This window comes from Sus scrofa, chromosome 5 (genome assembly GCF_000003025.6).
Source record: "Sus scrofa isolate TJ Tabasco breed Duroc chromosome 5, Sscrofa11.1, whole genome shotgun sequence".
Taxonomy (NCBI): domain Eukaryota; kingdom Metazoa; phylum Chordata; class Mammalia; order Artiodactyla; family Suidae; genus Sus; species Sus scrofa.
Window position 1 is genome coordinate 5,573,567 of NC_010447.5, and position 26,742 is coordinate 5,600,308.

Below are 26,742 nucleotides of genomic sequence, written 5' to 3' on the forward strand. Positions count from 1 at the left end.
ATGCTGGCTAGGCTGTGGGGGTTCCAGATGGGCTCCAGCCGGACTGTCCGCCCCCTGTCCCTTCCCAGGGATAGCCACGGGCAGACCTGGGCCTGGCCGATGTGTTCCTCTGGTCTGGGTCCTTTCCCCTTCCGGGCTGGCAGCTCCTGCGGCCAGCGTCTGGGCTGAGGGCCGGGGGCCTGCACAGGGAAGCTGCGGGCGCAGCAGAAAGTCATCGAGGCGGCTCGAACCTCAGTGAGGACCCTGGGCCCGGCTCCCTCGTGTGCTGAGATGTGACCCAGTGCCAGATGACTGTGTCAAGGTTAGGTGGAGTCTGGAACCAGCCTGCACAGCTTCCAGTTTTGGCTTTGCCACTTGTCCTCTCACTCAAGTCACTTAAGCTCTCGGAGCCTTGGTTTCTCTTCCTGTGATGAAGGAAGTTAAGCTCTCTGCCGGGCCTTGGTAAGGGTTAAGTCACCTACCATTAGAGGGTGGCGGGGAGTTGCCCCTGCTGCTCCTTTTTTTTTTTTTTTTTTTTTTTTTTTGGTCTTTTTAGGGCCTCATCTGTAGCATATGGAGGTTCCCAGGCTAGGGGTCAAGTTGGAGCTATAGCCGCCAGCCTGCACCACAGCCACAGCAACGCCAGATCTGAGCCATGTCCATGACCTACACCGCAGCTCATGGCAATGCCGGATCCTTCAACCCACTGAGCAAGGCCAGGGATCAAACCCAAGTCCTCATGAATACTAGTTGGGTGCTTTACCACTGAGCCACAGGGGAACTCCAGCCCCTGCTGCTCCTGTTGTTACTGTCCGAGAGATGCTCCACTGGGGAGCTGGAGGGAAAGAGAATAGAATCAAACTGCACCAGGCCCGCCAAGCCCCTGCTGCGGCCGGAGCCAGAGGGCAGCCTGGGAGGTTAGGGGAAGAAACCTGAGTTGCGAGGCTTGGGTTCAAGTTGCTGTCGGCCCCAACCTGCTGATACTGTTAGCTCCTTAGCTCCGCTCTTTGGGCTTGGTTGCCCCTTTATCAAACCAGGGCACATGGGGGGAGCTCTCAGACCCCAGCAGTCCAAGTGGCAGGTCAGGCTTTCAGGCACCTGTGGTTCTGATTATCTTCCTGTTGAGTTTGAGTTCACGGGGGTTGGGCCTATGGAGCAGCCCCTCAGAGCTTGCAGTTTGGGGTCTAGGCTCTTCCCCAGCCTTTTGCCAACGAGGTGGGAGAATGACCATGCCTGTAATTGGCAGGGGGCGGCAGGAGCCTCAGCTCGGGGCTGGCAGCCCCCTGGGACCCCTCCTCACTTCCTCCTCGAACACTCTGATGGGTCGGCTCTCTGTCAACCAGGCCGCTCTGGTATCCAGTAGGTCTGATGTGCGAGCCTGGGAACAGCGTCCAGCGAAGGGTCCAAGGCGTTTTAACTGGTCCTTTGGATGCGGAGGGCAGTCCCACCTGGTACCTGGGAGCGACTGAGCCCACCATGAGCCCACCCTGGGCAGGTGGTATTCAAGGTCGGTTCCAAGTGAGCTTCCCTGTGGTTTCCTGCGCCCAGACAGAGCCCAGAGACTCGCCAGCACAGCGGCTGACAGCACCCACAGCATTAATGCAAAGAACTGCGTTGTTGAGATGTGGTCCACAGCTCAGCACTTAGCGTGCGCAGTTCAGAGCCTTTCGTGTGTTCCCCATCACAGCGATCAATGTTAGAACTTGCGGAGTTCCCATGGTGGCGCAGTGGTTAACAAATCCGACTAGGAACCATGAGGTTGCGGGTTCGGTCCCTGCCCTTGCTCAGTGGGTTAACGATCCGGCGTTGCCGTGAGCTGTGGTGTAGGTTGCAGACATGGCTCGGATCCTGCGTTGCTGTGGCTCTGGCGTAGGCTGGTGGCTACAGCTCTGATTCGACCCCTAGCCTGGGAACCTCCATATGCCGAGGGAGCGGCCCTAGAAATAGCAAAAAGACAAAAAAAAAAAAAAAGAACTTGCCATTCCTCTGAAAAGAGACCCTGTGCCCCTTAGCCGTCACTCCCCAGCCTCCCAGTCCCCCAAAACACTGATTTCCCTTCTATCTCCATAGTTTTGCCTTTTCTGGAGACTTCATATAAAAGGAAGCCCCCAAAATGCGACCTTTGTGATGCAGACAGTATCAGCTCTGAGGTCAGGGGGCCTGGCTCACTTCCTGGCATTAGCTGTGTGATCTTGGGCCAGGCAGGTAACACCTCTGAGCCTTAGTGTTTCCCCTGCTATCAAATAAAGACGTTGGGCCCCATTTCCCAGCGGGGGCACAGCCGAGGGCCTGCATACGGCCTGGCGTGTCCGCAGAGGCTCCTGTCAAGAGGGCTGTGCACCCGTTCAGTGCTGAGCAGACTTCTAAGGAGCACAGTTCCCTACTGCTGAGCCCACAGCCGAACAGGACACAGTTCTTGCCCCACGGAAACTCCCCGCCTCAAGGGAGGTGTACCCAGCCAGCGAGAGTAACGATAGTGCCTGGTCAGGGAGCTGTGGGGCCCCGGGGGTGGGAGAAGCCCCGGCTGCTAGAGGATCGGGGAGAACTTCGGGGAGGAGGTGATGCTGGGGCTCGGACTGTGCAGGGGACAGCGCTCCAGGCAGAGGGAACAGCAGGCGGAAAGCGTGGAGGCCTGAAGGTGTGCAGGCTGCTGGGAGAGGCCAGCAAGCAACTCAAAGCCCATGGTTACCTTGGATCATGGGTTGGGTCGGGGGAGGACCTTCCCACCCTCTGGCGGAGCCATGGTCATTGTGTGCCGTTAGGAATGAAAAAGTATATGGATTTGTGTTGGTTTTGCGTGACCTTTGACCTTTCCCATAATTAACTGCTGGGCCCACTTCTGGCATTGTCTCGGCAGCAGGGAAACCTGATCGATGGATGCCAGGGGTCCGCCGAGAGCGGGTCTCATTACTCAGTCATTACAAACCCAGAGCTTAACCCTGCGCCACCGGAGGCAGGAGGCTTAATCCTTCCTGCTAGGCGGCCCTGCGAAACTACCTTCCCGCGAATGTAATTAGCCAACAAACCGGATTAAGATTTATTCACCAATAAGGACTCAACTTCCTAAGCCATACATCTCTCCCAGAACGGTTGCCTGATCTAAGGAGGGCATGGTTTTTCCTAAAGCCCCAGACAAAGGAGAAGACGTGTTAGCGCCCAGCCCGGGAAGGTTTCTTTGTTAGAGCATTTGGTCTCCACTGTCTGCAAAGAATGTCGAGAAAAATGCCAATTTCAGGGGGAAACGAGAAGATATTTTCAGTAGTGGTCTCTGAGAGTAGAGAGTAGCGTGTTTTAAAAATCCTCATTCTGAGAACCTTTCTAGTCTGTCCTAATTTTTAAGAAAATGCCCTAAATAGTATTAAAATAAAATGAGAAGCAGCTCTGGCTTATTGTAGTAGAATCCCTCAGAACCTAGGCACTACAGAATACATATATATTTTTATGGGGCATCAAGAATTGATTTTGAATTAAATGAAAAGACCCAAACTCATCCTATTTGAGTCCAAACCAGTGTTGTTGGCACATAACCACAGCTGTGGGATTGTGTATGCACGCTGCTATTTTAATATAGGAAAAGTGGAACTGCGTGACCTTTTAAAAATCCCATAATGAGCGGCCCTGCATGCTGTTTTTCTCTGCTCTATTGGATCTTGGGAGCTGTTTGCTGTTGGGAATGAGTTCTCATTAAAAAAATTTAAAAAAAAAGAAAAAATCCAAGCTGGAGAAGGAGCAGGGATGTCTAGGGCGACCTGTTGGACTCTCGTCCTCGGCACTCGAGTCAGAGCTTCTGTCGTGTCCACCTTCTCCACCAGTATGAACCCCCTCCATCACCACCCCTCCACCTCGAGAGTAGGCACAGACCTCAGAAATAAAAACAAGGATGCACGTGGCATCTCCTCCCCACCTTTCTCCTTAGTAACTCTTTTGGAGCAGGAAGCCCGTTTGAAACGTATTCATCTCATGCACCCCTGAGGATGTGGCTCCAGCAGGAACATAGAGCCTGCCCTGGAATGCAGACCCTGGCTGGGGCCCCAAAATCCTCTGCTAAGCTGTACCTCGGCCTCTGCATCAGTAAAATGGAAACAGCAGTCACACCTGCTTCACACACAGCTTATCCCTCCCTCTCGGCTTCTGTGGTCACACGGCTATCTCCCCTCTGTGTCTGTCTCTTCACATGGCTTTCTCCTTTCTGTCCTTACATCCTCCGTGTGTGTCTCTGTGTAGACACACCAGTCATTGGATTAGAGCCCATGCTACTCCACTATAACTGTATCTAAATCCTGATTACATCAGCAAACCTGCTGTTTCCAAACCAGGTCACGTTCCCAAGCACTGAGCGTGACGATATCAACACGTTTTTGAGGAGGACACAGTTCAGCTCACGACAGTCCCAAATATCTAGATCAGTCTCCCGGCAAAAGAAAAACAAAAATAAACAAATGAGACCAGGAGTTCTCAGCATGGCGCAGTGGAAATGAATCCAACTAGGAACCATGAGGTTGCGGGTTTGATTTCTGGCCTCGCTCAGTGGTTTAAGGATCTGGCGTTGCCGTGCGCTGTGGTGTTTGGGTCACAGACTTGGCTCGGATCCCGCGTTGCTGTGGCTCTGGCTTAGGCCGGCAGCTACAGCTCCGATGCAACTCCTAGCCTGGGAACCTCCATATACCACGGGTGCAGCCCTAAAAGGACAAAAGACAAAAACAAAGCCAAACAAAAAGGGACCAAATCAAACATAAAAGCTTTTGCGCAGTAAAAGAAACCATACACAAAATGAAAAGACACCCTCTAGAATGGGAGAAGATATTTGCAAACAGTGCGACTGACAAGGGCTTGATTTCCAAAATATACAAACAGCTCATACAATTCAATACTAAAAACCAAAACAAACAAACCCCCCACCCAAAGAACCCAATTAAAAAATGGGCAGAAGATCTAAATAGACATTTCTCCAAAAAAGACACACAGATGGCCAGTAGGCACGTGAAAAGATGTTCAGCACTGCTAATGATCAGAGGAATGGAAAAACTATAGTGCCATCTCGTCTCACACTGACAGGATGCCCATCGTCGCAAAGTCTACAAGTAGCAAATGCTGGAGAGGGCATGGAGAAAGGTTGGTGGGAACGTAAATTGGTGCAGCCACTATGGAACCGTGTGAAGATCACTTAAAAAACTAAAAATAGAGCTACCATGTCATCCAGCAACCCAGTCTTGGGCATATATTGGGAAAAGATGAAAACTCTCGAAAAGATACGACAGCAAAGACATAGAGACAACCCCAGTGCCCATCAACGGAGACCTGGTTTAAGAAGATGTGGTGTTGGAAGTTCCTGTTGTGGCTCAGTGGTAATGAACCCGACTAGTATCCATGAGGACATGGATTTGATCCCTGGCCTTGCTCAGTGGGTTAAAGGATCCGGCATTGCTGTGCTCTGTGGTGCAGGTCACACACGCAGCTCAGATCTGGCGTTGCTATGGCTGTGGTGTAGGCTGGCAGCTACAGCTCTGATTGGACCCCTAGCCTGGGAACTTCCATATGCCATGGGTGCGACCCTAAAAAGACAAAGAAAAAAAAAGATGTGTGTGTGTGTGTGTGTGTGTGTGTGTGTGTGTGAGAGAGTGAGAAGTGGAATATTACTCAGCCATAAAAAGGAATGAAATAGTGCCGTTTGTAGCAACGTGGATAGACATAGAGATTATCATACTAAGTGAAGTAAGTCAAACAGAATGACAACTATGATATGACACTGCACCTGGAATCTAAAAAATAGGACAAGTGAATCTTTATGCAAAACAGAAACAGACTCAGACATAGAAAACAAACTTATGGTTACCAAAGGGGAAAGGGAGTGGAGAGGAATAAATTAGGAGCATGGGATTAACAGATACAAACTACTAAACATAAAATAGATAAGCAACAGGGATTTATCGTATAGCATAGGGGACTATATTCAAATATCATGTAATAACCGCTAATGGAAAAGAATCATATATATATATGATATATATATAGGTCACAGAATCAGTTTGCCATACAGCTGAAACTAATATTGCAAACCCTTGATACTTCAAATTTAAAAAAAAAAAGAGTATGTATCTAGAAAGCTTGACTCTGCTCCCCTCCATTCTTTTACCCTCTCCCCACTCCATCTACTTGTTTCTTGCTGTCCTGTCCGGCTTTCACAGTCCTTAAAAAGTGGTCCAAGACTAATGGGCATCTTGGAGGCCTGTGGGACCTCCTCTGGGGCTGGTGGCTCTTGGATACATTATTTTTTCCTTTTTCTTTTTCTAATTATTATTATTATTATTATTATTTTGTATTTATGTCTTTTCTAGGGCCACACCCACAGTATATGAAGGTTCCCAGGCTAGGGGTCCAATTGGAGCTGTAGCCACCAGCCTATACCAGAGCCCCAGCAACTTGGGATATGAGCCCTGTCTGTGACCTACACCACAGCTCATGGCAACGCTGGATCCTTAACCCACTGAGCGAGGCCACGTATCGAACCCTCAACCTCATGGTTCCTAGTCGGATTCGTTAACCACTGAGCCATGACGGGAACGCCTAGATACATTTTTTACAATAATAAATCTACTTGCTTTGGCAAAAAAAAAAAAAAAAAAGTTTTTAAAATTGGTTTGTGTATGTGTTTATTTCTTATGTATTAAATGAGGAAGCTCATGTGATTTTAAAAAACAGAAATCAAGGCACAGACACAGAAAATCAAGGGAGGTTTGGTTTGTGAGCCGACATTCTCCGTTCAGGATGCTGGACAGGTGAAGCAGGTTGGCCTCAGAGGCCTGAGGGAGCACTTCAGGCCCAGGGACTGGAGAGGAACCAGTCATTCTAAGGGATGCTCAGACCTGGGGGGACTCTGTGCTGATGGGTTAGGAGAAGAAATGTGAACAGTGAACATTCCTATACTCTTCAGCCCATTAGCACCCACTGTGGCCTACACCATAGGGAGTCAAAGGAAGGAAAAGTCTAGAATTGTTTTGTTCACTATTCAGCGGTGTCTTTATAATGCCTTACGTGTATGGTGATCAAGTCGTTTTTCATTTTCATAGTGAAAAAGTTAATAGTGATACCCAGACAACAGGCATAAACCGAAATGATGCTAGGCAAATTTGGGCGTGTGATTATCCTAATCAGGGAAAAGACATTTTGTCCCAGACCTTACTTACCTTCAAAATAGCTAGTTCACTGAACTTTATGGATGCGGTGACTCTGTAATTGAGTGTGTTTCCTTCCTTGCCTTGGCTTCTAGGAAGCTCAGAGCCATATTTGTGGCCTTCCTTTTGTAATTGTGCTGGAATTAGCAAATCTGTTTCTGCACACATTCACCAGTTTTCTCTCATTCTTCAACCCTCATTGCTTCTCTTTCATCCTAACATCTATTCTTTTTGAAAATCTTATTATATATATTTTGTAAGCTATTTATTTATTTATTTTTTAAATCTTTTTTTGCCTTTTTCTAGGGCCGCTTCCCGCGGCATATGGAGGTTCCCAGGCTAGGGGTCCAATCGGAGCTGTAGCCGCCGGCCTACACCCCAGCCACAGCAACGTCAGCTCCTTAACTCACTGAGCAAGGCCAGGGATCAAACCTGCAACCTCATGGTTCCTAGTCAGATTCGTTAACCACTGCGTCACGACAGGAACTCCTGTAAGCTGTTTAGATGGAGAATGTTTGAAGGAATTGATAGGTGGATGAATGGATGTTTGGATGGGTGGTTGGGTAAATATTTTGATAGATGAACAAGTAGGTGTTTGTGTGTGTGAGAAAGAGAGAGAGAGTTTTGATAGGTGGGTGAGTGTTTGGATCAATGAGTAGACAGATAGGTGGTTGGGCATTTGGCTGATCAGATGAGTGGATGCATATTTGTTGGATGATACTTAGATGAATAGATATTTAGAGGAATGAAAGGATGGGTGTCTGGCTGAATATTTAGATGGATGGATGCATGTTTGTATAGGCGGATGTTTGGGCTGGATAAATGGATGGGGGAACAGGTGATTGGATGAATGGAAGGATGGTCATCTGACTGAATATTTAGATGGATAGATTTTAGCATGATAGACAAATGGAAGGATGGCTGGGTAGTATCTGAATGAACAGCTTATGGGAGTGACAAGGTGGATGGATGGATGTTTGGGTGAACAGATGCATGGCTGGCTGACTTGCTATTTGGGTGGATGGACAGGCACACACACAAATGTGTCTGTGTGGATGTGGAGTAAATGGAAGGATGAATGTATGAATGAGTGTTTGGATGATTAGACAATACCTTCCTGGAACACAGTATATACACACCAAGACCGAAATAACAGACATAAAGTACCTTGCCAGTCAATGCCTCGCCTGTCATGGACGTTCTAACTTATTAGAAAGGACATGGGCTTTGCAGACTGAAAGACCCCTGTTGTGATCCTTGCCCTACCACTTACTGTGTGACCTTGAGCAATTACCTTTCTACGCTTTGGTTTGCTCAGCCATAAATTGGAGTTAAAATACCTACTCTTGAGGGTTTCCGTGAAAGTTAAATAGGCTGGTGGATGTTTCAGGAGTGGATACCTGCATACTGAGGTACAATGTGAGACAGAATTCTTTTACCCAAGAGTAGAATAAAAGTCATTCCCCCCAGGCTTGCCAAAATCATATGCCCACCCTGGGACCAAGAGCGGTTACTAATGCCAAGTACTGTGTGGGTTACTGATTAGGCTCCACCCCCAGAGTTGGGAACAAACCACTTTCTTCCAAGTCACCAGCTTGAAGGAAGGAAGGGAGGTAGACAGCAGTTTGGGAGCTGCTGGTTCCGATCAGAGGAGCGATGACATGCTTACAGGCGGTGGAAACGGTGGCCAGTTGGCCGACTCTACCATGTTGAGTGTGGAGAAATCATGTGTTGGTAGCTGATTAGATATCAGTGAGAGGTGGAAGGATAACAGTATTCACTGGGATGTGGAATCCAGGGAAGTGGAGATTAATGCGTTAAGGTTGGGTCATGTGGGAATTCCATCGTGGCTCAGTGGGTTGAGGATCCTGTGTTGTCACTGCTATGGCACAGGTTTAATCCCTGGCCCAGAGATTTTTCACATGCCCCTGATGCGGCCAGGAAAAAAAAAAGAATTGGGCCATGTTGCCTTTGGAGTGAACATGGAAGATCCAGGTGAGAGGTGGTTGGTTTGGTGTGTCTGGGACTCTGGCAAGAGGCCGGAGCTACAGAGACTGGGAAGTGGTCAATATCTCAGTCTTTATACATCCATATGCCCTTTCAAATGTAAAATTTTATATCCTCCATTAACGTTTAAAATTTCTAAGCACATTAAGTATAATGATCAAAAACAATTTAAATGATTAACAGATTGAGCCTGCTTCCTGTTTGTTGCCTCTTTGGAGATCCAGGCTACTTTGTTCTTCCCTCATCATGGGGCGGCACAGGAGGAGGCCCTGTATTCTAGCACTTTTAGTGCTGCGGTTTTCACTGAAGTAATTCCCTGTGCTAGCAGTGTCCCTGACAGCCCGGCATCCAGACAGTGCTTGGTCACCTACAGAGTTAGGAAGCTCACTACCTCCTGAGACATCTGGCTCTGTCATTCCTACCCATGAACATTAACTGGCCCCCATGGCTTGTGCAGCTCTGTCCTCCGGACCGCGTGGCAAGAGCATGGACCTGCATGGCTCCCTGTGACAGCTCCTCCGGCATTAGCGCGAGCAGCCAGGCTTGCCTGCAGTTCCCTCTCTTCTTCAGGCTGGCCCTTTCTTGGCTTTCATAGCTAGAACCTGTCCTCAAGACACCGTCTTTGACCAGAGAAGATACTACACTTTCCGCGGGGTAGCCTCTTGCAGAGCACTTCCGGCACTACTTCGTCGGGGCTCTTCCGGTTCGTCTATGAGAACACTTCCGGGGCCATGTGGGCACTTCCGGTTTTGCTGCAGGACGCCTGCGGCTGCTCCCTTTTTTGCTGCTTCTCGGGGCCTGTGGAGGTCTGGGCAGCTGTGGGTTGATGCTGATAGAGCCCAGGAAGCGTCCAGCCAGAGCCTGTGCACCAGCACCACCCTGCTTGCTCCTCCTAGAGGTGCCGCCCGGGGTCGGGCCCCCTGGGCTGCCGGGCAGACTGCCCTGGTTCCAGTCCCACTAGGTACCACTTCTAGGTGTGTGACTTTTGACAAGGTTTTGGCCTTCCTGTGCCTTGGCATCTTCGTTGCCTTGTGAAATGGGAATAACAATGCCAAGTGGGGCTTGTGGCTCTAGCTGGTGTGGGGGTTGAGGCGATAACGACCCGTGGTGTCACCCCTGGGGACTTAGGCATAGGAGCAGCTCTTTGTTAACTAGACTCCCTCCTGTTGCTTTCTGGAGTCTCTTAAGTCTGTGTTTTTTTGTTTGTTTTGGCCGCACCCACAGCCTGCGGAAGTTCTGGAGCCAGGGATTGAACCCTCACCATGGCAGTGATAAGGCCAGCTCCCTAACCCCCTGAGCCATCCTCAAATCTCTCTGGAACTCCAGAACTGATAGCTCTTTGACCTTTGATGGGAACTCTTGAAAAAGACTTAAAAAACAGCAAAAAAGGGTGACCTTTACAAGGCTATTGGTCATTGTTTTTGAGACAGAAGTCTTTGTATAACAAGGAAACTGGAGCAATAGAAATTCGGACTTCAGGCACTGTTCTGGGAGGGAACTTTTCTCCCAGATCAGAAAGGGGGAGTATATGGATTTTTCTCATTCCAAAGGTTCCACTTTTTAGTGGTCTGCAACGTTCATTTATCTCGTACCTCCTGCTTCGCAAGTAATGAGCTCTCCATCTCTGGGAGGCTTTCACATAACCTGAAAAGAGCCAGTTTTGGGGGGCGGATTTTAGACAGGGTCCCTGCATGCTGTTAGTGTTGAAAGGGGGTGGGTGGGTGGAACTGGGTGGGTGTAAACCTTGCCCCTTTCACTGTTGGTGGTGGTGGGGAGCTGGGAAGATACCTTGAACCTGCCTGGTGCATGGCCCTGCTCTGCGAGATGGTGGCCGACCTTGCTGCAGAGCCAGGATCTTCATCTGTGTAACCTTTGGGTCCCCAAGCCCCAGCAAGGACTTTAGTGAACACTTATGGAGTCATCCTTTAACCACTCATGTCCTGGTGACTTCGGCGGCGGGGGGAGAGGGGGCATCCAGGCTCTTCCTCTGACACCTCTCATGCACCTCGTTTTGCAGACATCGACGAGTGTGAGAATGACTACTACAACGGGGGCTGTGTCCACGAGTGCATCAATATCCCGGGGAACTACAGGTGCACCTGCTTTGACGGCTTCATGCTGGCACATGATGGACACAACTGCCTGGGTGAGTGATGCGGCTGTGCCCTGCCATCTAGGCACACCCTGCCTGTTTCTCAGCCCCAGCTGGCAGTGTTGGGGCCAGTGGGAAGGCTTGTCTTCTTTGGGTTCCTTGCATTAGGTTGCTAGGGGCTGCTGTAACCAAATAACATGACTTGAGGGGCCCAAACTCCAAGAACTTATTTCTCTTGGCTCTGGAGGCGAGAAATCCGAGGTCAAGGTGTCGATGGCTTTGGTTTGGTCTGTTTTTCTGAGGGTCTCTCCTCGGCTTGCAGATGGCCACCTTCTTGCCATGTGTTCACACGCGCGTCTCTCCATTTGCCCGTGTCAGGTGTCTCTCTCTCTGTATGTCCTGACATCTGCTTCCAAGGACATCAGTCTGTCGGAGTAGAACCCATCCTAAAAACTCATTTTTAATGTCATTACCTCTTGAAAGGTCCTATTTTAAATACAGTCACAGTGTGAGGGACTGAGGGTTAGGCCTTCAACACATGAATTTAGGGGAAACATAATTCCATCCATAACAAGGATTCGTAGATACCTCCAGGTTCTCACAGTCCAAACGCACATATTTTTGTTTTGTTTTGATTTTTTCTTTTTTGCAAATGCATATATTTTTAGCTAGTTGTATAAAATTTATAAGAGTGATGCGAGCTTTCTGGATAAAACTGGGAACATGTAGTTGAACAAGGAGAAAATGCATCTCATTTGCACCGGGGCATTTGCTTTCAGGCTTCTCTGTGCACCCAGGTGTGATTCCACTGTCCACTGATCAGGTGGTCAACATGGTTTTCTCCCTCGATTTTCCTTGAATATCGTGGGTACCTCGGGCGTTTTTACCTGGCCCCTATTAGTGCCGTTTTCCCAGTTGCCTCATAGTCTGATAAATGACTCACAACCAGGCTGCTGTGACAAAGTAATCAACTGAGTGGCTATAAACTACAAACATTCATTCTTTCTAGGAGAATTTCATTCTTGCTACGTCCTAGAGGCTGAAAGGCCAAAGTCACAGTGTGGGCAGGGCTGGTTCCTTCCGAGAGCTTTTAGGGAGGAGCTGGTTCCTGCCTCTCACTCGGTGCCCGAAGCTTCAGGTGTCCTTTTGCTTGTAGAGCACGTCCTGCCTGTTTTCCCTGTTGTTGCTCACGTTGTCTTTGCTCTCTGCATGTCTGCCTCTGTGTCCAGATGTCCCCTTTTCTAAGGACAGCGGCATATTGGATTAGGGCGCACTCATCTGAACTTGATCATTTCCAGAAAAGGGTATCCTTCCCCAGCCCTGGGGGTCTGGACTTCAGCATCTTTGCGGTGGTGTAATTCAACCCATGACCGAGGTGCTCTGCAGCCTGCAGCAGGGGGAACCCCTGCCAGTATAGAAAGCAGGTGGTCTCAGAGCGGGTGGGCCTGTCCCCCGAGCCCTCTTCTGCCCCTGGCTGCTGGGTGACCTGGGGAACGGTGGCTGGAGCCCAGGGAGTGAGATCATGGGCTTGGCAGGAGTGTGCCGTGGCCCTGGACGCGTTCTTCGTGTCTGTGAACCTCAGTCACTTGTTGGTGGAGGGAGGGTGTGCAGGGCAGCCGTCTCACACTCGGCTGCGAGCAGTAACTGTGATCACGTCCCGACGCGGGGGCGAGTGTCTGTCCCGGGGCTCCCAGTCCTGGTGGCTGTTGCCGTCAGCATGACTGCAACGAGGAGGGTGTGCTGCCTGCTGCACCAGGTCGTGTGTGAGGGTGAAGTGGCGCAGTGAAGGGGCTGGCCCCACGTGGGTATAAGCAGTCACCAAACAGGCGGCAGTGTTGCTTTGGGTGACCTGGCCGCCCTTTTGTGGTTGGACATTTAAATTGTTTGTTCATTTTTGTTTGTTTGTTTGTTTGTTTTTACTGTCAGAATCCAGAGGGGATTCTGGGTATAAAACTTTTCTTTCTTATTTTCCCAACTGTTTCTTTAGCAGTTCTTCCCGGAAGTGAAACTCCTGGGTCAAAAGGATTATTTGGATTTTTTTATGGCTTTTGATGCAACGCTTCCTGGAAGGGCGCAAAAAAGCTTCCATTGTGCCAGCTGGCTTTTGGTGCACGGCATAGGAAGCTTGACATCCCAAGTGTGCCAAAAGTTTTCCAGAATTAGTGGTGTGAGTCTTCCGTTCCTCTGCCTGTCTTTGTTTAATGCATATTGGATCTCAGATTAGCTTGTTATGGGAAACAGCCCTGTAAACATGTAATTACAACCCAAGTGAGTGCTGAAAGGGAGGTCTGGACAGCAGGCTGTTGAAGCCCAGAGACGTCTGTGAAAGAGCCACCCCTGCAGGGGATGGGGGGTGGGGTAGAAGTGGGGCCGACGCCTCAGGGGGGCTCCCGAGAGGAGGTCTCATTGAGCGGGGTCTCCAAAGGTGGGGGCAGCTGACAGGCGGCGGGCAGAGCCTGCGTGGAGGGCTGTGGGTGGCTGCCCGGCCGGGCTCAGGGTGGGTGGGAGGAAGGCAGGGGTGGGGCGCAGCAGAGGGCGGGGCTTGGATGAGATGCAGAGAACTGAGGCCGCCCAGACGCCAAGTTCTATTCAAGGCTTCTCTCATTTACTCCCCCCCCCCCCCAGCCCCGAGAGCACAAGCGTTTAACCTGACCGGCGGTTCGCCCCCTTTGTCGGCTGGTAGAGTGCATTTCTGAACTTGATCCGTCCCTGAAGGCAGAGCTGACAGTCCCTGGGGGACAACAGGTGATATCCTCAGTGGTCAGGAGGACAGAGCGTGGCAACAGCCAGTTCTGGGTTCCAGTCCTGGCACTGATCTGCTGTGTGACCTCTGGCCCCTTCGCCTCCGGGCCCCTGGTCCCTCACGGGTAAAAGGCAACGCGCCGTCTCCGTCTTGTGGGGCTCTCGTGAGGCTCGAGTGGGGACCGCAGAGGATGTCCAGCACGTAGAGTGCCGGCTCTGAGCGCGCAGGCGTGACGGGCATCAGTCCGTCATTGACCTTCCCGCCAGATGCATCGACGGGGGCTGGTTTCCCGCCCTGAGGCCTCGCGGGGGCCGGGGCCGGCTGTCGGCCCTCCCTGGGTGTGTCGGACACACGGGGCTCCCCTCCTGGTCCCAGGACTCTTACCTGAGCACGTCACCTGTCTGTAAACACCTTGCTCTTGGCAATGGCAGGAGTACCCAGCGCCTCCAGACTGAGGGAGTCTGTGCAGGTCTTTGTTTCCACAGCCTTATTTTCACAACGGATTCTTTTTGCACCGACTAAAGAACTGGGTCAGACTCCCCCCACCCCACCCCGGCGCACAGATTGCAACTTCGTGCGGCTCTAACTCACGCATATGGCGACCGAGAAAAGGCTCTCTCTGTTGCTCCTCTGCTTCCAGCGAGGGCAGACCCTTCCCAACAGACTTCTTTTTGTTTGGGCTTTTTCCTTCCCGAGACAAAACTCCAACTCGGGAGAAGTCAGACCTTGGTTCATCCGGCTCCAACCCACGTGCCCTCTCCGAGCCTCCATGGCCTCCACGAAACGCTGGAAGAGAAAAAGTGCCCAGCAGTGTCGGGATCGTGGAGGCTTGTAAACATTGGCTGAAATAAGTAACGCTGTCAGGGGAAGCGCGACTTGGGGTTTGAAGCTGTAGCCCAAGTTCTGTCACCACCACTTACGCGTTTTATGGTTTGAGACCAGTCGCTCACTCCCCGAGCGCCCGTTCGCGTGACTGTGAGAATGGGTCAGTGGTAACGGTCTTGGGGTCACTGTGACAACTAGACAAGGAAGCAGGTCGGCAGAGCTGAGCATCGGGATGTGCAGTGCTGCCCAGCTGTGGAAGTTGTCATCGTACGGTCGCAGATGTTTCAAGCTTGCTGCCCGCGATACTTGTAGGAGTTCCCGCCATGGCGCAGTGGGTTAAGAATCCAACTGCGGTGGCTCCAGTTGCTACAGAGTCGTGGATTCAATCCCTGGCCCGCTAGTCAAAGGATCCAGCGTTGCTGCAGCTCAGGCGTAGGTCACAGTTGTGGCTCAGACTCAATCCCTGGCCCAGGCACTTCCATCTGGTGTGGATGCAGCCATAATTTAAAACGTAATCATAATAATCAGTGTTTCCAGCATTGTCCCTGCTTGGCCATGGTCCCCTGGCCCCTGACTTTGTGGGACTTGGACAGGAATGCAGATGGAGGCCGATAGCCCACATGGCTAAATATGTAAAAGTCATTACGAAGCTCCAAAACTAGAATATATGCAATTTCTACCTTGGCGAGTGTTCCTTCCTAATGCCTTGGAAAGCTACCTGGAATTTAGAATCCTAGGACGCCTTGTGCCAGCGAGTGGTAGCATGGGCAATGCCTGCTCCCCGTCCCTTTTCTTCCCACCCCTGCCTCCATCCTCCACACAGAGAGACAGAGGACACCCTAACCTGAGTGTTTAAGCTCTGCCAGTGGCCCCCAACCCACCTTCCCTTTTGCTTGGTCCTATCATCTGTCCCTCTGAGAACAGATAGGCTTGGAGCCACTTGGACAGAGAATTTTAGGGTCTCAAATGCCCCAAATGTGGTCTAAAAGTGCAAATGTGTGTTCCAGACGCACCTGACCCCTCCCCCCCGACTCCTTACTCCATGGGGAGGGCCACAACCACGGGGGGGAGGGGAGGCAGAGCAGGGACCCTCAAGGCACCAAGAGCAGGGGCACCTCTTGCCCACATTGCCCATGTCTCAGTGTGGTACCGGCAGCAGCTGGCAGGACCCGCGCTGGGGCTGCCCCCTTCGGAGGGTTTGTGTTCTCTCCTGAGGCCACAATCCCCACCACTCCCTATTATTACTCACAACCGGTCGGCTTTGGTCATGTAACCACCTGCTTGGTCTCAGTGGTGTTGTGTTCATGCTGCCTGATGACGCCTCCAGCACAGGGCCTGCCCCCTGGGTGTTTGGTGGCTGTGAGAAGCTGAGCGAGTTGTTGGAAGGGTCTGTGTCCTGCATTCTCGCTGCCCTGTGCAGTCCTGACCATCTCTGGGCAGTCACCCCGAGCCCCACCCCACAAGCCATCACCCATCGGGGACAGTTGGGCCTGTTTGCATCTCCTGTTGTTTTGTCTGCAGAAGGCTGGGTCAGAAGTCTTGTCTGGTTGTGACATTCCTCTCTCGGCCACCGCTGGATTCCTTCAGGATGATGGCTGGAGTGGAGCCCGGTCAGCACAGTGTGAAATGCATTCTGAGTTCACTAGGAGGAACGAGGCTGACGGCTGAAGGGTTATTTTCTTGCCTGAGTTTTCGCAGTTGAACCTTTTCTTTTCTTTTGAGCAAACAAGGTTATTTTCTACGGCGATGGCTTGCCTGGGACTCTGTCCTGGAGGGTGGCCAAGCGCATCCCCTGGGGAGTCAACCTCGCGTTCTGTTTGACATCTTTATTGAAGAATTTCTCAAATGTAACAGAAAATGACACCAGAGGGGATTGAAACCACGATGAGGTCCTTGCTCAACCCCAAATGACTGCTTTTAGCATTGCAATTGCTCGAAATAGCAGTAGTTCTGTTTGAAAAATATTATTCCAAACTCCATGCAATTGGACGTAAGAGCAATATTTAGGCTAATAGAATAAGATTTTTTTCATCTTAAATTAAAACCAGCAGTGGATCCTCTCTTCCCGACTCCACAAAGCAAGGCTCCTTTTCCCCCGAAGCCATCAGTTCACTGAGCCAGATGTTCTGCGACCCCGTCTTCATGGTGACTTATTGAAAAATACGTTTCTCAGGTTGCTCATGGTTTGAATTCTGGACGTGCTTCTCAGCACTTTTTCCCCCGATGAAGAGAAGTCATCTGTCGCCAGGTTCAGCAGAAACGTTGTTTTGTTAACCAGATCACCACATTCCTGTTAACACTTATTCGAGCACCTACTGTGTGCCCAGCCTCGTGCTGGGTAGTCAGGGCCGCTTAGGCGAGGCGAGGGGACTTTGGCTGAGTCTCCGCCATGCATCTGGAGCCAGCCGGGCTGTTGTGCTCGCATGCTCTCCCTTAGTCCTCACAGCATCCGGGGGGCAGACGCTATTAGGGTCCCCTCTTTACACGTGAGGAAACTGAGGCTCCGAGAGGGAAGGTGACCTATGTAAGGTCACAGAGCCAGTTAGTGGCCGAGCTGGGACCAGAGCCCAGGGCCGTACATATGCCAGTTCAAGTCTGCATGCCATTGCCCTCCTCCCCACTTGCCCCATGGCACCCCGAGCAGAGCCAGCTCTGAGAGGCTGGGCCAGTTCAAGGAGGGGCTTCCTTCACCGGGGCTTAGATATATGCCCCCAGGAGGTTGGGAGTCACTGAGAAATCCTAGCATTTGCCAAGCCAGGCTGGTGGGTGGCAGGCCAAAGGGCACAAGGGTGGCCCTTGCTCCAGGCAGCGCACTGCCCCAAAGCCTTTAGTGCCTCCCAGGCCAAGGCAGGCTTGCTGCTGTGCAGGAGCTGGTGTCACCCTTGAGCTTCTTTGGGACATGGTCTCACCCTGTGCGGCTGTGCAGAGCCCTGTCATTGCCGAACCCTTTTGCATGGCTCCCGTCGCTTTCGCAACAGCACCCAGTTCACCTGCCCGCTGGCTTATAAGGCCCCTTGGGCCAGGGCACTGCCAGCCTCCTCTCCTCACCCTGCATCTTTGCCCACCTGTGCCCTCTGGCCCAGCCTCCCTTAAACCCTCACGGTCCTTCCCTGCAGCCCTGCTCTTCAGAGCTACTCCCACGGCCCCTCTCCCCGCCTGGCCGGGTGAGGTCCTACTTGTCCTTCCAGACCCAACCCACATCTCCCTTCGCTCCAGAGCCTTCTGTGACCATGCTGTACCCCTCCACTGTGACCCTGTGCTGGGGCCTCTCTCCTTCCCTCTTCTTCCTCCTTAGAGTCTAGTGCAGTGTCTGGCATGTTAGGGGCATGTAATAAATATTTGTGGAGTGAGTGTATGAGAGCAACTGAAGACGTGCCATGTGCAAGCTCGGCAAACCTCCGGGCTGGGCACGTGGCAGAGACCAGGTGAGTTAGATGGAGCCTGTGTGCCGGGGCTCCGAGGTCCATGAGAAAGACAGAAATGTTCACGCCTCCCAACGACAGGCAGAAGGGACTGTATTAGCAGTGACACGGCCTCCCACCCAGCACTCACCCCTTTGTTCCTTCTAGAAAATTGTTCTGAGCACCTGCCGTGTGCCAGACCTGGTTTTAAGTGCTGGAAATACAGTGAGTGGTGAACGGAGCAGCCAAGCACCAGTGCACGAGGGAACCCAGAACTCAGCAGTGTAAGTTCAGCTAAGGTCCACTCCAGCAAGAAATAACAAAACAAAACAGTGCGCTAGAAAGTGATGGGGTCGGAGATGGACGTGTGCCTGTTCCTACTGCTGCATTAAACCACCCTATGCTCACGGGGCTAAAAGACCCTTGAACTCGTCTTACAGATTCTCTGGGTCAAGAATTCAGACAGGGCACAGGGGGGACAGCCGTCTCTGCTGCACAGTGTCTGGGGCTCAGCTGGGAAGACGTGGAGCCTGGAGATGCCTTGGTGGGGGCTGGGATCCTCTGGAGGCTTCTCTGCAGACGTCTAATGGTTGATGTGGGTCGTGGGCCAGCGCACTTAGGGGCAGCCTCTCCGCGTGGTCCTTCCACGTGGGCTGGTGCCGGCTTCCTCACAGCACGGTGGCTGGGTCCTGAGAGACCAAGGTGCAAGGGCACGGAAGCTGTACCGTCTAGCCTCAGAAGTCGCTTCCGGAGTTCTCCTGTGGCCCAGTGGGTTAAGGATCTGGCATTGTCACTACAGTGGCTTGGGTGACTGCTGTGGTGCAGGTTCCATCCCTGGCTTAGGAACTTCTGCCTGCCGCAGGTGCGCCAAAAAAACAAACAAAAAAAGAAGTCGCTCCCACCCTGCTCTGCATGTCGAGGCCGGCACAAAGGTCTCTCCATGAAAAGCCCTCAAGGGAGTTCCCCTTGGGGCGCAGCAAAACGAATCCGACGAGGAACCATGAGGTTGCGGCTTAGATCCCTGGCCTCGCTCAGTGGGTCAAGGATCCAGCGTTGCCGTGAGCTGTGGTGTAGGTCGCAGACACAGCTCGGATCTGGCATTGCTGTGGCTGTGGGGTAGGCTGGCGGCTGCAGCTCCGATTAGACCCCTAGCCTGGGAACCTCCATATGCCCTGGATACGGCCCTTAAAAAAAAAAAAAAAGAAAAAGAAAAGGCCTCGGGGAGGAGGAGGAAGCTTCCAGGCAGAAGAGGGAGGACAGGCGCAGTGGCCCATGACGGGGACAAGCTGGGCGAGTTTGGGAACAGGCCAGTGTGCCTGGAGGATCTGGAGGGAGGGAGAGGGCCTGGAGATGAGGTCAGGAGTGGGCAGGGCTGGGTCACGCGGGGCCTCATAAGCCCTAGAAGGGAGTTGGGATTTTATTCTGAATTGGCTGGGAGACCATGGAACATTTTAACCCGGGTTGGACATTTTAATCAAAAGGGATTTGCTTTCTGGCTGCTAAATAGAGAATGTGTTACGAGGAAGAAGCAGCAGAGACCACTAGGTGGTCTGGGTCAGAGCTGCTGGTGGCTCCGTCCAGGGTGACAGCGGTGGAGGTGGTGAGAAGTGGTTGAATTCAGGAGATGTTTTGGAAACAGAGCCCAGATGAATTGCTGATGGATCGGACGTAAGACGTGAGGGCAAAGAAGAACCAAGACTGACTTCATGTTTTGTCCAGAGTTACCATGTGGCTGTGTTGCTGGGGCTGAGATGGGAGGATGGGGGTGGACAGATTTCAGAATGGGGGGACTAAGAGTCTGTCGGGCCACGTTCAGTTTGAGATCATCAGTAGCCATCTGAATGGAAGTGATAAACAAGTTCCGAAGCCCATGGCGTAGTCAGGTCTGGGGTTCAGGGGTCAACACGACAGCCCGAAGCTTCTAGATGGCATCAAAACCCGGAGCTCTTAATATTCATCCATTACATCAGATTTCCTGAGGGCCGGCCTGTGCCATGTCCTGGGCTGGGAGCTTGCCTTTAGGAGCTGATGGACGTATTCCCAAGCCCTTGAGAAGCAGAGGGAATCGGCTGCCTAGCTTTAAGTCCTGGATCCATCACTTAACTGTGTGGCCTTGGGCAAGTAGCTTCCCTTCTCTGGGCCTCTGTACGCTCATCTGTACAGCGGGGCTGACAGCAGTGCTTATTTGGCGCAGAGGATGCAGAGAATGATGCGGGCTCAGCAGACGTGAAGTCCGTAATTGTCACTTACTCCTAGTGTGCAAAGTCAGAGTCCTTTTTAAAGAAAATGGATGTCTTGTCGAAGCTGGTGAAGGTGCAGGGGACAAGTCTGTCCCTGAGCTGCGTGTGAAGCCCTTTGGGGCTGTTCCTCGTGTTCCGGACGGTGCTCCTGCCAAGTGAGCCACTGCCCCCCACCCTCCGGCTCCGAAACCCCTCCGTCCTCTAGCACCGGTCCTTGTCCTTGTCCACGGACGTGGGTCCTGCGGCGTCAGGGCATGCAGCCCCAGCTCTGCCACATCCTCGTTCGTGACCTTGGACACACGTTGCCTCTTCCTCGGTCTCGGTTTTCTTCTCTGCACAATGAGCATGATCCCTGTCTGTTAGGATCAGATGTGCAGGTGACCCCAGAGGCCGCCAGGCAGAGGGAGAAGAGGCGGAGCCAGGCACTCGGGAGACCCCGCCGGCCCGGGAGCCCAGCTGCACGTGTGGGAGGAAGGCGCCCTGGACGCCCAGAGGCGCGGTCGCAGCTCTCCCTGCGCCGGGCTGGTCCCTGGCAGGATGAAAGGGCCGCGCCTCGGCCCTTTTGAAGGCGCCCCCTCTCATCCTGGAGGACAGCTGGAGACAACGTGTTGCTCGCTTGAACCCATAACGAAGGCCCGAGCTGCCTCCGTTTATTTGTCTTTGTACTTCAACAGCTCAAGTGCATTTCTTGCTGGGGAAAAAAATGCTGACCAATTTAATGTAAAACTAAACAGCTTCGGACAGCCGTAGACTTCCTCCATAAACACCAGTACTTTTCAAGGTAGACCGGAGCGGTTTCTTCCTGATCTCTCTACTTGGGTCCCCCCCGCCCCTCTTCTTGGCCCACGTTCAGGTGATCTCAGCATGCTCAGTTGAGGGAATTTGCTGTCAAAGGACAAGCTGGATTCAGACTCGCTTCTCCTCCCAGCTTTTTACAACTGTTCATCTGATGGAAATTCTTTGGCCTGAGAAAAAGAAACACACTGGACACTGAGTGCATCTTTTTTTTTTTTTTTTTTCTGTCTTTTTGCCATTTCTTGGGCCGCTCCCACAGCATATGGAGGGTCCCAGGCTAGGGGTTGAATCGGAGCTGCCAGAGCCACAGCAACACGGGATCCGAGCCTCGTCTGTGACCTGCACCACAGCTCATGGCAACACCGGATCCTTAACCCACTGATCGAGGCCACGGATCAAAGCTGAAACCTCATGGTTCCTAGTCAGATTCTTTAACCACTCAGCCACAACGGGAACTCCTAATGGATTTGTTTTGTTTTTTGGGTTTTTTGGGGTTTTTTTTTTGTCTTTTCTAGGGCTGGACGTGCAGCATATGGAGGTTCCCAGGCTAGGGGTCTAATCGGAGCTGTGGCCTCTGGCCCTATGCCAGGGCCAAAGAAATGTGGGATCCAAGCCATGTCTGTGACCTACACCACAGCTCACAGCAATGCCAGATCCTTAACTCACTGATCGAGGCCAGGGATCGAACCCGTAACCTCATGGTTCCTAGTCGGATTTGTTAACCACTGAGTCATGACGGGAACTCCCCGAATGCATCTTTATAAATGGGCTTCCTTCTTTCCCCAAATCACTGCAGAACCAGGGAGATCCAGGACGGGGGCGAGGGGGACTGAGGGAGACCCAGATGTGTTTGGGGGCGGCGTGGCCTCCTGCAGCCCTGTGCCTATGGCTGGCTCAGGATAAGGGCCCGGGGGAGAGCTGTGGGCAGTGCTTCAGGATGCTCCTTACAGATGCTTCTTACAGAAGAGGCCAGGCAAGTGCTAGGATAGAAGGGCAGTGGGCCAGCCCTCAGACTCTTGGGGCCAGGGACTTGCTGGGGGACCCTGGGAAACTCTCTACCTCTCTGTGCCTCAGTTTCCCCATCAAATGTGGACTAAGGGATAGGATTCCGCCAGTGGTTTTCAGATGTCATGGGCTTTGTTTCTGGCAGCAGAAGCCTCTATTTCAGGTGGACCCTTACAGAGGGCACGCTGCTCTGACTGAAACGGGAGACACAGCCAGCAGGGCTGAGAACCCTGCTCTCTGTGGGCCTGCCTACCCCCCCCCTACACACACACAAGGTTCTGGGGTCTGGGAGCACTTTTTGGAACCCTGGCCTGGCTGCTGTGTCAGAGCCCCTCTCCCTCTGACGTCTTGTGATTGGGTGACTTGGCGTCGTGGAGGGTCCTCAGGCTCCTTGCCCTGTCCTCCTGGTCCCTGCCAGATGCAGTCCCCGTCCACCTCTCTCTCCTCATTTCTCAGAACTGTAATCTCAGCATGTTGATCAGCTTCCGTGTCCCTAATAGTGCCCCCTTCCTGCTCGGGAGTGGCTGTGCCCTGCTTTCCTTCTGCCCAGGTCACCCTTCCCCATGCTCGGCATCAGTGTGCTTTCTTAGACGGACCCTACTTGTCCCTTAGGACTCAGCTTGGGCATCAGCCCTCTAGAAAGTTCTCCCTGAATTGCGCTCCCTTCCCCTGCGTGCCCACAGCCCTGCAGGCTGCCCTCTGCCTCAGCCCTGAGCTCCCAGGCTTGTCCCTGGATGTCAGGGGTGGGTCCCTCCTGCCCCGAGAGGACCTGGAGGGCCCAGCTCCAGAGTGGCTTAGCTCTGTGTTCCCAGCTCCAGCACAGACTCATGTGTGTGATGGAGGGGTGAGCGGGTGGCCTGTGACGGCAGCAGAAGGTTTGAGCCTGACTGTCCAGGGAGCAGGATTTGACAGTGCTGATGCATAAGTCTGGTGCTGGCGCAGAGCTTCAGGGCTCTCAAAACTTCTGAGATCTCCCAGCAGCCCGCGTGACCAGTGTCCCCAGCAGCCAGCCGAGCTCGGGACTCCCCCGTCCCCTCCCCTCTGCAGCTCCATCCCTGGCTCCTTCTAGTCTCTGCTCTAGGTGAGGGGAGCAGGGGTGTGGGAATCGGACATGCCGAGCCTTGGCTCCCAGCTCCCTTCCTAGCAATGGTTTGGGGCCAGCTCTCCACTCTCGCTGGCCTTACCCTGCAAAGAGGCGTGCTGCTGGGCATCGAGCAAGGTGGCGTGTGCGGCAGCGTGGAGGCGCCCCAGGCATCAGGAGCGTTTGCTGCCTCCTTCCTGTGCCCCCTTTGGTTGCACCTTCAGGTCAGAGACCACATCGCAACAGGAGGTGGCCCTTCCCGATGGTAGGACTGGCTTGAAATCTGTTGTCAGCCTCACCTTTGACTAGGTCTCCATTTGGTGGCTTGCGGAAGAAGTCTTGCTCTGTCCCAAGGGGGAGAGTGCCAAGTCCATGAACAGCAAAGAAAAACACCCCGCTGCAGAGGACAGGACGGGCAAGCAGACACGTTCCTTCATCTTTCTTGTTTGCAGTCCATGTGCCAAGGGCTTGGTCAGAACTCAGAGAAATCAACAACAAATAAGTGTCTTGGGAAGGCTCTTTAAAAATACCCTGCCACCAAACACGCCCCAAGCCAGAACTGACCGGTGTGCCTAAAATGGGCATTACCAACAAATAAGGGTGCCCCCGAGTCTCCTGTGCAGCCCTTCCTGTGCCAGTCAGCTCGCTTACTCTGGGGCCACCTGGGTGGTGCCCTGGGTGGTGCTCAGGGTCACCCTGGACGTTGGCCGGGCCTGGCTGCATCTGGGCAGACGCTGCAGCCACCAGCCTTTCCGAGCACCAACGTGCTGTTTATGGTGGCCGGTAGCCAGCCCCGGCCCTGCCGGCCCCAGCACCCATCCCTGTCACTGGCCTCATCCAAACCTCGTGCAGCTGGAAATAGACTGGTTGGCAGCATCGACTTGCGCCCGGCTGGCGCTCCTTGTGTGGGGGAAGTAGGCAGCCATGGCAGCCACCCAGCTGCCTGATCTGGGGTCCTCAGTAACCCCTCAGCTGTTACCACAGGCCTGCTTGCCCTGGTGTGGCTCATGTGCTGGCCGCCAGGGCGTCAGATGCCAGTGGAGACGTTTGGATGCACCCTGGTGGAGGGCCTCCGACGGGGTCCTTCTGGGGCCCCCTTGCTGGTGGAGTGTGCCGGGGTCCTCAGCCTGGCAGCTGGCCCCTCGCGCTCTGGGCTCTGTCTGCCCTGCAGCCTTGCCTTCTCTCTGTGTGAATGTGAAGCCTGTCGCCTGCCCTCTGTGCTCCCTCCTGCCTGATCCGGGCGCTGCAGTCAGCCCTTCTGCCACCCTTCCCCGGCAGGATGCTCGCTCCCCACCCTGGACCCACCAGAGTCCCAGGGCTCATCACGCCAAGTGGAAAGGTCTGTTTACTTACCCATCTTCTGCACGTGTGCTAATTATACAGTAACACCCAGAGAAATCAATAGAAAAGATGGAAAATAATCCCCCATTAGCTCGCCACCCCAACAGGTCAACGGCTTGCATGGCCTAACGTTCTTGTCTGATGTCATCTCTGTGTGGAGATGACTTTATGTGGTTGTGATCGTGCCTTGATGTGGTATCTGCTCCTCCACCACCAGATTCTATCAGAACTTTTCTCAGTGTTGATGTGCACTCCGCAGCCAGGATGCGGGGCTGGAGTCAGAGCCCAGCATGTGGGAGCCTGGCAGCCTGTGGGTCCTGACTGACAGCTGCTGCTGCTCTGGCTCTCTGGTTGGGAGAAATGGCATGTAACCCCTGGGTCAGCAACTGCCCCCCGAGTGCCCATGTCTGCCAGGTCCCGGAGTCTGGAGACTAGCTAGCAATGACCCCGCCCTCAGGGGGCTCTAGGCTCTGTGCAGAAACACTCCCAGCTAGAAGGTCACCAGGTAGGGGTGGAGATGGGCAAGGAGAGGAGGGAGCAGCAGGCGCAAAGCCGAGAGGCAAAAAGGGTCAGCCAGGTAGGAGAGTGGGCCGCAGGGTAGACGGTGGTGTGAACAGAGACGGTCCATCAGCAGAGCCACCCGTGCCAGTCGACTGAGACCGGGTGATTTAGACTTGCACACACAGGAACTACAGGGGATCACCTTTGGCTGCATCTCGGGCACATCAGACACAAGCCTGATTCTGAGCCCCTCCTTGGACAGTTGCTAGGGCCCTCCCAGCTGCTCCAGCCTCCCCAAACACACACACACACACACACGCACCTGGCAGCATCCCACCCCCCAACACACCTCCCCCTGTGCTGGTGCTGGCACAGTTTGGAGAGAGGCTGCCCTGCCCGCAGTCCCTGCTCTTACCTAGTCTTAGCACTTCTCTCCCCCTGGCCGGCCAGCGCCCTGAGGGCGGGCCTTGACCTCAGGCTCACTGCCTATTCCCTGCACCAAGTGCGGGGCCTTGTTTAGCTAATGAGCCAGTGGGCAAGCATGGGGCTAATCACACTCCTGTGGGGGAAGACGCAGGCGTTAGAAAGCTGACTTCAGACGAGACCGCCGCTCGTGCAGACCCGCTCTAGGGCGGAAAATGAGCAAACTGTGTGCCGATTCACGGGGTCCGGCGGGGAATGATGAGAATGAAAAAAGCTTGCAGTCGTGGACCCAGGAATCCCGCCTCTGGGAATCCACCTGAAGGAAAAAAAAAAAATCCCTAAAATGAAAAGGCTGCAGCTCCTCAGACGTGTCCCCCACAGGGTGGAAGAGCCAGAGCACCAAGGGGCGGGGGGTGGGTGGGTTCCTGGTGGCCTCGACCTCGGCAGGTGAGAAGCGTGGCCGGGACTGAGGTGCTGACTCAGCTCTCGGGGAGGAAGGCTGGGAAGGTCATTTACCACTAGCGGGAAACCAGCACACGAAGAAGGACCGAAGTGAAATAGATGCTCATGACTGTGGTTGTAGCAAGAGTCTAAGTTTGTTGATCCTTTTTTTTTTTAACTGTTTTCAGAATTCCTTGTTAGTTCAAATTTTTAAATCGCGAACAAGCGATAGGGAGCCGTGCTAAGTTCCTGAAGGCAGGAATGCCACAGAGAGGTCATGCCACAGCCTGGGCTGGAAAGGCCAAGATCAGGGCTGCCTTTCCCAAGAAACTCCCTGGTGCCTGCGTCCGCCCTCTACTTCTGCCCACTCCCCACCCTTCTGCCTGCTCTTTTCTTAAATGTGTCCACTCTGCTGGCACAAAATCACCTCTCTCAGTCCTCCTGTGGCCGCAGGACCCACCCAGGGCCTGGCACTGAGGGACTGCTGAGCGTGGGAAGGAGCAGGCCAGTTCACAGCCAGCCCGGTGAAGGAGCCCTGGCAGGCTGCGGCTGGAGGCCACGGGGAGCCCGCACGCTCACAGAGAGCTCCCGCTGGCGACTGGGAGGAGGAGGAAGAGAACGGACTGCCACGAAGCGCCCACGCTCGCCTGATAAGGGGAAAGGGCCAGATTTTATGCTCTGCGGTTCTGGAAGGTG

The 26,742-nt window shown here is 53.2% G+C and overlaps 1 protein-coding gene and 1 long non-coding RNA gene across 2 annotated transcripts in view; one reads left to right on the forward strand and one right to left on the reverse strand.

The window, feature by feature from the left end:
* Nucleotides 1–26,742, forward strand: part of SCUBE1 (signal peptide, CUB domain and EGF like domain containing 1) — a 130,861-nt gene that overhangs the window by 12,088 nt on the left and 92,031 nt on the right. Inside the window, 1 exon segment of the mRNA XM_003125983.6 lies at nucleotides 11,176–11,304. Coding sequence (XP_003126031.6) covers nucleotides 11,176–11,304 — 129 coding nt within the window.
* On the reverse strand, nucleotides 21,133–25,999 carry LOC110260618. Its single transcript, XR_002343858.1, has 2 exons — nucleotides 23,640–25,999; nucleotides 21,133–21,424 (listed from the first exon to the last, which is right to left on the reverse strand). It is a non-coding gene; the product is annotated as an uncharacterized LOC110260618 (long non-coding RNA).